This window comes from Staurois parvus, unplaced genomic scaffold (assembly GCF_062004578.1).
Source record: "Staurois parvus isolate SC_StPar_1 unplaced genomic scaffold, SC_StPar_1.0 ptg000303l, whole genome shotgun sequence".
NCBI classification, from domain to species: Eukaryota; Metazoa; Chordata; class Amphibia; order Anura; family Ranidae; genus Staurois; species Staurois parvus.
In genome coordinates, this window is record NW_028318099.1 from 13,943,343 (window position 1) to 13,958,286 (window position 14,944).

A 14,944-nucleotide genomic window follows, 5' to 3' on the forward strand; every position below is an offset into this window, starting at 1 on the left:
TTAGACTGAGCAGCCAATTTTTCCAGAGACCGGGGGGATGGGATTTACAGGGGCAGTTATTAACGGGATATTCACGGAGTCGGTCCCAACACTCTAATGTAAAGGGGGCATGGGAACCGTGAATAAGGCTTGGTGGTGCCGCTCTGAAGCTGGATAGGAGGAAGAGAAGTCACCCTGCCTATGTGACCAAGTCCCTGACGGACGGGATGAAACACATACGAGGGCGTGGCTAAAGCGGTGGCTAAGGCCACGCCATATACCATACACATTTGATTCCTGGTGTTAGTTCTTAGCGGTATCCATTCCCTAATCTTACTCAAGTAAAGGCTTTCTGTGCTATAAAGGGAACTGCACTGTAAATTGGCTCTGTATTTATTACAGTGCCTGTTTACAGTGCAGTTCCCTTTATTTCACAGTGCTTCTTTACATTACAGTGCCCCTAGCAATCACAGCCCCCCCATCACAGTGCCCCTTGCAATCATGCCCCCCTTTTCTCTCTAATCACAGTGACCCCTATATATTCAGCAAAGAGATGGCCCAGTCCAGCAAGGAGACATCCCCATATAGCAATGAGACATGTGTCCTCTGAAGGCGCTTCCTGCAAGTCTCTGGAGCCATCTCTCCAGTCTTCTTCTGCACCTCCTGCCAGCCCTGCTTTAGGCATGGCCACATAGTGGGGGGTAAGCAGCAACTGCGGTCTGTGTTAGCCCAGTCCAGACCATGTTCGCCGCTTACCTCCCAATGTGTGGTCCAGCCATCAACAGGCTAAAATAAAGAGCTTTGGTTTCAGATAAGCTTTAACTCATCATTGAAAAGTGTTTATTTTTAATACTCTGATCTGAACTTGAGCACATTTTACCCCCAAAAAATGTTGGCTTTGGGATATAGATTTACTTGCAATCCAATGATTTGAACTTAGATAGAGCTCAATAACAGGCAACATCTCCTGCTAACAAGTAATTACAGCAGGGAAGGTTTGCAATCATAGTGAGTTGTTAGTGTCTGTAAAGAGATGTCTCCCCAGTGATGATTAAGCAAACTAAAAAAAATCTAAAAGGAAATTCTAGCCCTTCTCAATGCCACTAAAAGGTCTACAAAATATATGGGCTGGAGGTCACCTTTAAAGTATAATTAAAGTAATTTCTTTTTTTTTTTAGTTCTGGATAGAGTGCAGAGGGATTAGAACAATTTTCAGGTTTTCACTATAGTCTGTGCCTCCATTGGGGAGATTCACCCTATTGTTCTGTTTATTGTTATCACCAAGAGTGATGTGAAAGAATATTCCAATGGGGACACTAGTTATGGTGACTGTGCTGAAAACTAAGGATCCCCTCACTTGGAGGCTTTTCTTCTCACTTCCCATTTTAGCTATGAGAAAACTAATAGGGGTTTTAATCCTCCCTAATTCTAGCCAAAATAAAAAAGGTTTGCCTTTAGTTCTACTTTAACTTCATCACATCTGCCCTATAGCAATAATACAGGCACAGGTGCGCAAAATCACGTATATACATATGATTTTGCATTTCCAGGTATTTGCGGCCTCGGTTATCAATCACCGGGTCCCGGCCGGCGATTGAGGAGCATTACCGACGGAGGGAGAGAACTGTATGTAAACAATACAGTTCTCTCCCCTGTCAGCTCCTGCACACTGTTTTGCATGGTTCTGCATAGCAGAGCCATGCACAGTAGTGTGCTTACAGTTGAAAGCACACAAACAACACACAGAAAAACAACACACGGCACACAGTTAACCCTTTGATTGCCCCACGTTAACCCCTTCCTGCCCCGTGCCATTAGTACAGTGTCAGTGCTTTTTATTAGCACTGATCACTGTATTGGTGTATCTAGGGATGTCAATTCCCCTCGCAGTCCCTCTATAAGTCACTGATCACCGCCATTACTAAAAAAAACAAAAAACCTGGTATATATACCGCTGTTTGAAACGCTACAACTTTCACATAAACCAATTAATTTACATGTATTGGTATTTTTTTTTAGCAAAGACATGTAGCAGAATACATTTTGGTCTAAATTTATGCCAAGATTTTATTTTTTACATTTTTTTTTTACTGGACATGTTTAAGAGCAAAAAGTCAAAAATATTGTTTTGTTCTAAAAAATTGTCTTTTTTTTATAGAGCAAAAAAAATGCACAGGCAGTCAAATACCACCAGAAGAAAGCTCTATTCATGGGAAAAAAAGAATGTAAAGTTAATTTGTGTGCAGCGTTGCATGACCACACAATTGTTAGTTAAAGTAACAGTGCCATAATGCAAAAAATGGCCTGGTCAGGAAAGAGTGTAAATCCTCTGGAGGGCAAGTTGTTAAGTTTCACTTATGATTGAGGCTATAAATGACAACCAGGGATTTTGTTTTTCCCTTGGAGAATAGGTGCAGGTACTCCTCCATTCCTAGTCACTCTGCTCTTGCCCACCTCCAAGCACCATACCTTGGTTCTACTCCCTACCCAACCCCCAGTATCGCTCCTTTTAGAGACTATAGAACCAAGTATTATTTTTTAGAGCAAAGTAATTGTATGGAATGTGGTAATGATAAAAAGAAACCGTAAAATAGAACCCCTGCAGCCAGCAACAATAGATCCACCCCAGCAACAATAGGTCTCCCAGCAGCCACCATCAATAGACTTTCAAGCAGTCATAAACATTACACTCCCTCTCAGCAACAATAAATCCCTCACCAGCAACAACAAACCTCAACATCAACAATAGGTCCATCCCAGCAACAATAGACCCTCCAGCACACCCCATCAAATATCTTCAGTGCTGAAGGTGCCAGAACTGCGTTCACCCACGTTCCCACTGAAAAAAAAGCCCTAATGACAACTACCATGAGAGAAACACAGAGGCTGCCATTTCCAATGCAGTCGCACACCTTGTAGGGAAGGAAAAAAAAAAAAAAAAAAAAAAAAAAGGAAGAGGGATCCTCACCAGTTACCTCCACTTGCAGGGTTGCTGTCTCCAATGGAGTTTCAACACATATCATTGAGCCCAGATGAACCAATAAATAGCACACTGGTTCTGGTTACGTTAGCCAGATGGATATGCCTCCAGATGGTGTGTCTGTATATTTCTGCCACCTTAGCCCCTGGAGTGACTATGTAGCACCTGTGAGGGACCGCCGAGCGGCACCACTAGCACTCCACTAGTCAGGCGTGCCCAGAGCGTGGAGTCTAAGCCCCAGGGTACTTGTTCACCAGGGCCCCTGATGGTGGGGATGGACTTGTAGTACCCCGAGACCAGGTCGCCACTACTGAGCACACCTGTCAGTGGTAGGGGTGTTCGCCAGGGGCTCCAACCAGGGAGAGCCAGATGTGAGGAGGTCGGGTGACCCCGATGGGATGGATGGATGGCTGAGCAAGTGCGAAGTCAGACAGGCCGAGTCGGTAACGTAGAGGACGGTAAGGTACAAGGGAGCAGGCAGAGAATCGTCGGGTCACACGCCAGGTCAGCAACAGGAGGTCAGATCTAATGAGGGGCATCCAGGGAGAGAGGTCAGGCAAGCAAGGGTCTGGGCAGGAGAAATCAGCAGGTCAAGAACAATCCGGGTCAATAAACTTACAAGGCACAGGTACAGAATCACAGGAAGCAGGTAAGACCAGAAGGCAACGAAATGACAGCTCAGGGACCTTTAAATATCCCACCCTGCGCTGCCATTGGTGCCCAGCGGGCAGCCGCGGCTTCTACTGCGCATGCGCGAACTTGAACGCCGCGGCTGGCCCGGACCTAGTGCCCGTGTACAGGGCGGAGCAGTGCGCCTGCGCCGGGACCATCACGGCAGGGATCGAGGGGATCCCTGACATTGCCCCCCCCCTACGGGCAACCTCCGGATGCCCACCCGATCTCTCCACCACGGGTGATCACAAAGAAACCTCCGGACAAGTCTAGGTGCATGGACATTACGGGCTGGTTCCCACGAATTGTCCTCAGGGCCGTAGCCCTTCCACTTGATGAGAAATTGGGTCTGGCCCCCCCTTCGTCGGCACTTCAGGATTGCCTCCACCTCGAATTCTTCTTCCTCTTCAACCGTTACGGCCTCCGGGGGCCTGGATTCCCGTTCCGGGAAGGCATCAGGGACTACCGGCTTCAACAGGGACACGTGGAAGACAGGGTGGATCTTGAGTGTCTCAGGGAGAACAAGTTCATAGGCCACTTCATTGACCATCCGTTTGATGCAAAAAGGGCCTATAAATTTAGGTCCCAACTTTTTTGATGGGCAGAGCATCTTCAAGTTCGATGTAGCCAGCCAAACCTTCTCTCCGGGCTGCAACACCAGATCCCCTCTTCGCTTCCTATTAAAAGCCCTCTTGTAGTCTTCTTGGGCTTGACGGATGGCTTCCTGTAGTTTTTTATTGTTTGAAGTGAAAAAGGTTAGTGCATCCTGTGTCGCTGGAATTGGGCATTCCAGGACTAAATCCGGGAGGAAGACAGGATGAAACCCATAGTTGGAGAAGAACGGGGACTGCCCAGTTGCTGAATGGCAAGCGTTGTTGTACGCGAATTCCGCCAAAGGGAGAAGTGGCACCCATTCGTCCTGAGAGAATGATGTGTAGCATCGCAGGTATTGCTCTAGGGTCTGATTGGTCCTTTCGGTCTGACCATTGGTCTGAGGGTGAAATGCCGAGGAAAGGGATAGCTTGATATCCAGGGCTTTGCACAATGCCCTCCAAAATCTCGAGGTAAACTGCACCCCTTGGTCCGAGACGATGTCTTCGGGAACCCCATGCAGTCTAACGACCTCTCGAATAAAAACTTGCGCCGTCTCGGCTGCTGATGGAGTCTTCCGTAAAGGAATGAAATGGGCCATCTTGGATAAGCGGTCCACGACCACGAGAATTGCTGTGTGGTCCAGTGAAGGTGGAAGCTCGACTATAAAGTCCATAGAGATTTCTGCCAGGGCCGTTCAGGGATGGGTAATGGACGTAGCAGGCCCCACGCCTTATTTCTTGAAGGCTTGTTCCGCTGGCAGATGGCACAGGAGCCTACGTAACTTTTACAATCCTTGGCCATGTCCGGCCACCAGAAGGAACGTCGGAGAAGTTCCAGGGTCTTGACCGGGCCAAAATGTCCTGCCATCGGGTGGTCATGGCAATGTCCCAAGACTAAGGTTCGGGCATCCTCCGGCACCACAATCCGGTCCTCCCTCCATAGGAGTCCCCCCTTGTTCTGGAGGGGCGCCCCATCGGAGGTAGACATCGCTGTGGACGCTCTAAGGATCTCGAAGCGAAGGTTCGTCTGGAGGGCCAAGAAGTTTCCTGCAGGAAGAATAGTGTCAGGTACTGGGATCTCCTTGGTGTCCTCGTACATGCGCGACAACGCGTCTGGCTTCGTGTTTTTTTAACCCGGCCTGTATGTGATGTGGAACTGGAACCTCGAGAAGAACAATGCCCATCTTGCTTGTCGTGGGCGCAGACGTTTGGCCGTCCTCAGATATTCCAGGTTCTTGTGGTCCGTGAATATCAGGATGGGATGGGAGGCACCTTCCAGCAGGTACCTCCATTCTTCTAATGCGGTCTTGATAGCCAGTAGCTCTCGATCCCCAATGTCGTAGTTCCTCTCCGCAGGGGTAAGTTTCCGTGAGAAAAATGCTACTGGGTGAAGTAATTCCTTGGCGCCCTTTCGCTGGGAAAGGATGGAGCCAACCGCGTTTTCTGAGGCATCTACTTCTAAGATGTAGGGCAGGGAGGCGTCGGGATGACCCAGAATGGGTGCCGAGGTAAATAACTTCTTTAGTGCTTCAAAAGCTTCCTGTGCCTCTGGCGTCCATCTGAATCGCGTCCCAAGCTTGGTTAACTGAGTGATGGGGGAGACCAGACCCGAGAAGTTCTTGATGAACTTCCGGTAGAAGTTTGCGAACCCAATAAAACGTTGGACGCTTTTCCTGTCCGTGGGTTCAGGCCAATCTAGGATCGCAGAGACCTTCTGAGGGTCCATTGCGACCCCCGTGGTGGAGATAATCAGACCCAGAAATGTAACACTAGCCTGTTCAAAGCAACATTTCTCTGCTTTAGCGTACAACCCTTGCTGCCGCAACCGCCCCAACACCTTTGTTACATGTACCCTGTGCTCCCCCAGGGAGGATGAGAAAATCAAAATGTCGTCTAAGTAGACGATGACAAAGATGTCCAGGAAGTCCCTAAAGATGTCCTTTACAAAGTGCTGGAAGGTGGCCGGCGCATTGCACAACCCGAAAGGCATGACCAGGTAATCGAAATGGCCGAAACGGGTGCGGAAGGCCGTTTTCCACTCATCCCCCTCCCTTATGCGAACCAAGTTGTAGGCTCCCCTTAAGTCCAGCTTGGTAAATACTACTGCAGCTTTTAAGCTCTGGAATAATTCAGGTACCAGTGGTAATGGGTAACGATTTTTAATTGTGACCCTATTCAGCTCCCGATAGTCAATACACGGCCTCAAAGTCTTGTCCTTCTTTTCTACAAAGAAGATCCCTGCACCTGCTGGGGAAGTGGAGGGACGGATGAATCCCTTCCGGAGGCTGTCCTCAATATAATCCTTCAGGGCCCCTAATTCTAGCTCAGAAAGGGGAAAAATTCGCCCGAAAGGAATTTCAGAACCGGGTAACAGATCAATAGGACAGTCATATGGGCGGTGGGGGGGTAGAGCATCTGCTCCCCGTTCACTGAACACATCAAGAAACTTATGATAGGCTGCAGGAATCACTTGTTTTAGGCTGGCATCCCCTTCAGAGCACAGGAGGACCTGGGGGACCTCCGGGCCCGAAGTTCGACACAGTTCCCGACAGTATGGGGAAGGGAACGAGACAACCCCAGTTTCCCAGTCAATTTGGGGGTTATGGGCCCGCAACCATGGGAGCCCCAGAATGACTGGGAAAAGGGGTGATGCAATAGCATCCAGGCGGAGGAGTTCCCGGTGCTGACCGGCAATGGAAGTCACAATGGAAGGGGTCTCCTGGTTAACCACCCCTGACTTTATCCGGGACCCATCAGCCAAAAAGATGTGAAACCCCTTCTCCTTTGGACGGAGGGGGATACCCTGCTGGTGAGCAAAATTGATATCCACAAAACAGCTGCATGCCCCCGAATCAACTATGGCCGTCACCTCCACGGTCCTTTCTGAAAGCTGAAAGGAGAGGGGAACAACTAAGTATTGGGACGGATTCATATTGCCAATAGATAAAGAAGATGAGGTGAACTTACTCAGTTTCTGCGGGCAGGAACGTACCATGTGACCTGCTTCACCGCAGTAGAGACACAGATTCTGGGAGCGTCTGCGCTGGCGTTCCTCTGGCGGTAGTTTAGGCCGTGCCAGGCCTAGCTGCATGGGTTCGGGAGCATCTTCAGATAGCAGGTTCTGGATGTTTGGCCCAGTATGTTGACTGGATCCTTGGAATGACCCCCAGGTATTTCCGCGACCCTGACCAGACCTCTCCAATCTGCGCTCCCGTAGCCTACGGTCAATTTTAATGGTGAGTGCAATCAAGTCCTCTAATGTCTCGGGCACCTCTACCCGGGCGAGCTCGTCTTTCAGAGCCTCAGATAGGCCCATACGGAACTGGTGCAAAAGTGCGAACTCGTTCCAGCGAGTGTCTCCCATCCAGCGCCTAAAGTCAGAGGCGTATTCCTCAGCCGCTCGCCGACCTTGTCGGAGTGCGTATAATGTGGCCTCGGCCGAGGCCGCCCGTTGTGGGTCATCGTATAAGATGGCCATAGCGTTAAAGAAGTTGTCAACCGTAACCAGATGGGGATCATTATTTCCCCTTAGTCGGTGGGCCCAGTCTTGGGGTTCACCCTGCAACAGGGAGATAACAAACCCCACTTTCACCAATTCCGTCAAAAAGGTCCGTGGTTGCAGTTCAAAGTAGAGCAGACAGGAGTCACGGAATGACCGAAAGCGTGTGCGATCCCCGTGGAAGCGCTCGGGTAAGGGTACTCGGGGTTCCGCCATAGGGAGTGATGTGGAAGGCCCAGGAGCCGGCTCGTGGGCAGCTGCGACCGGAGGTGCAGGAGCCGGGGCCTGTGAAACAGGGGCAGATATGGTGCAGGCCTGAAACCGATTCTCAATCTGCAAACATCTGTCCTGCAAAGAGTTTACTGCTTGCGTCAGGGTAGCCAGGTGCCTGCAAACCTCCTCCAACGGGGAGGGTCCTCCTCGAGGCTCAGTCATGGCCTTCTGGTACTGTGAGGGACCGCCGAGCGGCACCACTAGCACTCCACTGGTCAGGCGTGCCCAGAGCGCGGAGTCTAAGCCCCAGGGTACTTGTTCACCAGGGCCCCTGATGGTGGGGATGGACTTGTAGTACCCCGAGACCAGGTCGCCACTACTGAGCACACCTGTCAGTGGTAGGGGTGTTCGCCAGGGGCTCCAACCAGGGAGAGCCAGATGTGAGGAGGTCGGGTGACCCCGATGGGATGGATGGATGGATGGCTGAGCAAGTGCGAAGTCAGACAGGCCGAGTCGGTAACGTAGAGGACGGTAAGGTACAAGGGAGCAGGCAGAGAATCGTCGGGTCACATGCCAGGCCAGCAACAGGAGGTCAGATCTAATGAGGGGCATCCAGGGAGAGAGGTCAGGCAAGCAAGGGTCTGGGCAGGAGAAATCAGCAGGTCAAGAACAATCCGGGTCAATAAACTTACAAGGCACAGGTACAGAATCACAGGAAGCAGGTAAGACCAGAAGGCAACGAAATGACAGCTCAGGGAGCTTTAAATATCCCGCCCTGCGCTGCCATTGGTGCCCAGCGGGCGGCCACGGCTTCTACTGCGCATGCGCGAACTCGAACGCCCCGGCCGGCCCGGACCTAGTGCCCGTGTACAAAGCGGAGCAGTGCGCCTGCGCCGGGACCATCGCGGCAGGGATCGAGGGGATCCCTGACAGCACCAGAAGAATATCTGAGCTCTTACACCCTGCAACACATGCAGTTTTGCACAGAGCCAAGCCAAGAAATTCAAAATTAACACATGGTGATGATGGGGAGTTAGCACAATAAAGGTGTGTGCACTTAAATATTTCTTCTCCCCATTAAAACCTGCTCACATGCTTAATAATACCTTTCTAATGTATCATGACAGACTAAGTGCTTGAAATATATGTTGTGTATATGAGGAAAGTATGAAGCTAGCACCCTTTCAATATCTCCTTCATTGTGCTTGATGGACGTTGGGTGGGGGAACTTTTTAGCAATATATTCTCAAAATTGCCCATTGTCCACATATTGTAACTATTGTCCATTAGTTGTCTGTCACAGTTTTGTAGAGCACCATATTACCATAATATAGACCCCTGTAGGCCTCTCACTATCAAATTATGCTGATATGATCCCATGTTTTACCAGAGTTTAATGCATGCTATTAAACCCTATTATTTAGCAAGCTGTTTACTGTCCTCATGTTTAGCCACAGAAAAATTACCTGTGCCACCATTACACTCTTGAATTTTATTTTTCATCACATGATTTTTTTCTCCAAAGAAAATCTTTACTGACTCCGTTTTTGTAATCTGTTTATTGTTCGTATTTTTGAAAATGTTAAAAAAAAGTTTAAAATTGAGAAGCAAACACCCCCAACACTAGAACCAAGTACTTCCTGAAGTCAAACGTGATGGGCATTCATAAACTTTATAGCATCACTAAATGTAGCAGAGTTTGGTCAAATGTGAAAATATTGTCTGTAATTCTGTATTCCAGGGCTGCTATATATACCTAGTTTGGCAAAGGGTGGCTCAAACCTTTACTTTTCTAATTATTTGAAAGAATGAAAAAGGGCCATGGATAGAGAATAGTGTTTCAAGACTGTGATAAAATAATTAACTGTTATCCCTGAATGGTGTCAAGACAACACCCAATTTAACCAATACAGGGAACCCCAAGAAGAATGAAAAACCTTTAACTTCAGTTGCCCATAAATGTTGGTTGATGCTGGAGGGGACAACACTCACTACAATACCTGTACAGACTAGTTTTCAGTTTTAAAAATATTCATTTTACAACAATTTTTTACATTTTACAATATTATGTGCTTGCCACCTAAACTGTTATTTAAGCCATAAACATTAATTAATTTTTAATAACCATCATACATACCTCAGAGGGAGAATTTACCACTGCTAGGTTGTAGCCATACAACATAGAGGACCCAACAGAGGAGAGCAGGGACACAGCCAGCAAAGGAAACGTTAATTGCTATAGAAATTAAAAAATAAATATGTGTTACATAAATTAGTAACTGTTTTATCCATCAATCCAGCATTTAACATCACAGATGAAGAATACAGGTAAATAACCAGATTAAGCAATTTGGATTGAGAAATATACAGTTATTTTCAGGAACAACTTGAAGCCTTCCAAGACTTCATGGGACACCAACCCTTGAATAAACCAGAGAATCACAAAGCAGAAGTAAGACTGGTTGTTCCCATAATAAAATCAAAATGCTGAGATTAGGAAATGTAAAGGTAGTCTGAGGAAAAGCATGTAGACAGTAGTGATAGTGGTGGGAAAACAGGTTTATAGCAATTTAAAACTCTGTGCTCCTGTTGCCTTCCCATTTAAAAGCTTTCATTCACATGCAGGATTTTGGTAACTGTGCCCATAGTGGCACCTCATGAATGGGCTACAATGTTATTTTGATTGGGAGCAAAGCTCTCAGTGTTTTATCAGGATCATTGAAAGCACTGCTCAACCAGCTAGGAACATGAGGGATTGTCATCGAATATTGATGATCATGGTCGCATTTGCAGAACAATTGTATATCCACTTTGCAACCCGTCCAGGCACTAAATTGCCATACAATATTAAAAAGACCAATTGTCCAAAATGGTTTGTCAGAATAGGGCTAGAACCAGTGATATTACAGTATATTCTTCATGCATAACAAGTTCTATTAACAATTTGGTCACAGTCAGCTAACAAAACCATTTTGAACCAGGGGCGGACTGACAACTCATGGGGCCCCTGGGCAATAGGGGATCATGGGGTCCCTGTGTCCTTGCCCAAACTCAAAAAAGCCTATGAAAAAAGTACCAGGGGCATCTCATGGGGCCCTCTACTGACCCCGGGCCCTCGGGCAGTGCCCGAGTTTCCAAATGGTCAGTCCACCCCTGTTTTCAACCAAAGTGGGCAATAATTGTAGGCCTTTGTTGGTAAATAGCACTCGCCAGCCAGTGTCTCTCAAGAGGGACATTGGTTTTGGCTAATCTCTAGCTCCTCTCCTTTCGGCTTTGACAATAAAATGCTGCTTTAGCTGAGTCACATTGTGCCACACTAGTTCCTCTCTGGTATTTATGGGAAACTTTAGTTTTGAACAACAACTTGAAACTCTGTTCAGAAAGAGGCAACTGACTTGGGCAAACAACCAACAACAAATACGACCATTTTTCATGTTTTCGATGTAATCCGGATTCAAGAGGCCTTCTAAGAACAGCATTATGGTGTTCTGGCACCCTGAACACAGGTCTGCAAATAAAATATTAATGCCATTTCATTTTTTGTCTCCCATTGTGCTCTGACAAATGCTCAAACAGCCAATACAGTTTCCTCTTATATAGAGGGTAGTAATCACTTCTGTGATACAAGCAAGAAGTAACACTGCCCAATGTATTTTCACTATGTGGCATGAAAGGGAATGTATTGCATAGTAACTGATCACTTTCCATACTGGTCAGTTCCCCACTTCTTAAATCACTTGGCACCTGTAGGGATAGAACACCAAACCTTTTATTGACTCAGTACTGCAAAAGCACTTTTGAGCATGTCAGAGATGACCCTTGCTGCTATTCAAGAACTGTTAGTGACCCACAGGTAGTGGAGCCAGCATCAGGAACATCAGCAGTCCCAGAGCCTGGACCTTTAAAAACAAAGTTGATAGTAGCTCCTATATCTTTCATGGGTTCACATTAAAGTGTATGTCAGGACGAAATAAAAAAAATTAAAAATATAAAGATTTCATATATCTTTGCCATATTTGCACATTTCCCCATGTTTTATCACTTCAAAATGTTGAAAGTACAGAAACAAAAAAAAATGAAAAAAAGTTGATTTGTGTACATTTTAGCTTGAGCTATTAAACTCTTCTGAACATCACACTATTTTCCAATGGAGGAGTTAAGAGACATATGAAGGTGTAGAAAAATGAGCCAAGATAATTGACCTACAGGCTGGATTTTAGTGTAGCGCTACCCCCACAGGAACCGCTTGGTTTAATGAGTCCTCTGTTCTCTGCCACGACTCTGTAGCCCACTCAGTCCCCACCGACACACACGGTTATAAGTTACTTACATCTATGTTACTTAAGTGCATGGCCATTTTTAGCAGGAACGTGGGGGAACACAGTTCTGGCATCTCCAGCACTGAATGTATGTAATGGCAAAGGGTGCAGGGGTGTGCAGGAAGGTCTATTGATGCTGGCTGTTGGGAGATCGATTGTTGCTGAGGGGGGGGGTCTCTTGATGAGGGAGGAGTCTATTGTTGCTGAAGTGTGATTTGTTGCTAGGAGGGATCTACTGTTGAGGGAGGGGACTGTTGTTACTGGCTGTTGGGAGATCTATTGTTTCTGAAGTGGGTCTATTGTTGCTGAGGGGGTATTTTGTTCCTGGGGGTGATTTTGTTGCTGGCACCAGGGGATCTATTTTTTGTTATCTTTAGCACATTCTATAGAAATGACTTAAGAGCACAAAATGATACTTGGTTCTTTATTCTCAAAGGGGTGGTACTGGTAGGTGATGGAACCAAAGGATGGTGCTCGTAGATGAGGTAGGGGGTGAATACAAGGGGTGACTTATAAAGGGGGGGGGGAGTTCCTGCATCTATTCTCGGAGAAAAAAAGCCCTGCTTAAGTGATAATATTCTACCACTCTGTAACAGTACACAGAAAATAAGCCTCAAGCAACTTGAGGATTAATAAAGGTAAAAGTATTAAATGAAGGATAAGCAAATGTAATGCATAGAATGCATAAACAGGACAACAGAACGCATTTGTTTAGCTGACAGGCAGATTTGCCTCACCTATGACCATTAACTTTCACCACAAAGGCTAAACTCCATTACACTAGTCCACATAGTATCAGAAAAACATTACCGGTGAAAGCATGAATGGCTTAAAAGATGCAAACCAGCTCCTGGTTTGTGGGAATGTCACTGTTGAGCCTGGTGTCGCTGCTTGATGGAGAAGAGGACATTACTGCAGCTGACATCATTAAATCCTGGACAGAGATGAAGGAGACAGGTCATCACCCTAGGAGCTGCTGAGAGGTCACTGGCCATACCCTACCACACCTACTTAAAGTATTGCTTGCTGGGGACACTGTTCAGGCACCTGCACCAGGGTTTGGAGCGACTTAATTCTGAGCTCTCCAACTCCAGGTTTGGGGCCCAATGCACTAGCTAGTAGGGGAAAGTTTACGGTCCTAGCCTTGCCCTTAGACAAGACCACCCAAAGGATAAGAGGTCTGCTTGTTTATTACCAAGTACCAAGTGTACAGGTTATGTTGCTTCACATACTTGTTGAAGTGTTTATTGCCAATTTCCATTCTATGTTGAATTATTGTGCATTGTTGCAATAAATATCCACACTTCAGCCCTAGTGTGTCAGAGAGTGCAGTGCTGCTTAGAGAAGTGTGGGAATTGGGAACAGGGAACGTGACCTTCCAGGGTAAGTGCTACATTTGGAAGTAAGCAGTAAGGAGGGTATAGAGGGGTGGGGAGGATATTACAGTAGACAGTAGAGGGTATTTACTAAAACTGGAGAGTGCAAAATCTAGTGCAACTCTTCATGAAAACCAATCAGCTTTTAGATTTTATAGCCAAAGCTTAACTGAACAAGCTGAAGTTAGAAGCTGATTGACTACCATGCACAGCTTCATCAGATTTTGAGTGCTCTCGTTTTAGTAAATCTACCCCAGTATGTGGGTATTGGCAGGCAGTATTTGGAGGAGAGAACTGTGGAATGTATGTATGTATATATATACACACATTTTATATATATATATATATATATATATATATATATGCACACACACAGCTCAAAAAATTTAAAGGAACACTGTGAAAACACATCAGATCTCAATGGGTTAAAATATCATGCTAGAAAATGTATATTATATAAGGTGCGCTTGTTGGAGCCCAACCTCTGTAGCTGTAAGATAAAGGTGCCAGATGGATATCAGTGATGGCTGGATGGATGCATGGATTGGAGCAGTAACACTGAGGCAGCTCTTCTTAGAGTGGAAGCAAAGCTCTAATGCAGTAACAAGAAAAAGAGAGAAAGGCACCTCTAAGTGCAGTATTGACAATTTATTCAGTAAACAATGGAAAATTTGCACTTACAAGATAAACGGTTAAAAAGACTCATCGTGTGGTAATTAGATCCAGGTGGGACATTCAGCCGTCCAGCAGCAGACTATGCCTATAGCATCAGGAAGTAGAGTCCAGGATGTGCCTGTGCATCAAAAATGAAGCTTGCGGGGCAGAGTCAGATGTAGCAGGTGAAGGGGGCGGTAATGCATTTCAGAGCATGCTCAATAGGCTCCTTCTTCAGACCACCTGGATCTAATTACCACACGATGAGTCTTTTTAACCGTTTATCTTGTAAGTGCAATTTATCCATTGTTTACTGAATAAATTGTCAATACTGCACTTAGAGGCGCCTTCCTCTCTTTTTCTAAAATATCATGCTGGATATCTATACTTATATGGACTGGGTAATGTGTTATGAACATAAGGATGACCCATCATTTGATGGAAATTAATATAAATCAACCTACAGAAGACTGAATTCAAAGACACCCTGAAAATCAAAGTGAAAAAATGATGCAGCAGGCTAGTCCATTTTGCGGAAATTTCATTGCAGCAACTAAAAATGGTGCTCAGTAGTTTGTATGGCCTCCACGTGCTTTATGCATGCCTGACAACGTCAGGGCATGCTTCTGATAAGATGAGGATGGTGTCCTGAGGTTTTT

The 14,944-nt window shown here is 46.4% G+C and overlaps 1 protein-coding gene across 2 annotated transcripts in view; it reads right to left on the reverse strand.

The window, feature by feature from the left end:
* LOC149457808 (solute carrier family 2, facilitated glucose transporter member 9-like) overlaps positions 1-14,944 on the reverse strand; it is a 92,196-nt gene that overhangs the window by 65,378 nt on the left and 11,874 nt on the right. For both annotated transcript variants that reach the window (XM_089683274.1, XM_089683273.1), the window contains exon 2: positions 10,074-10,172. In XM_089683274.1, coding sequence (XP_089539400.1) covers positions 10,074-10,172 — 99 coding nt within the window. The remainder of the gene's footprint in view (positions 1-10,073; positions 10,173-14,944) is intronic.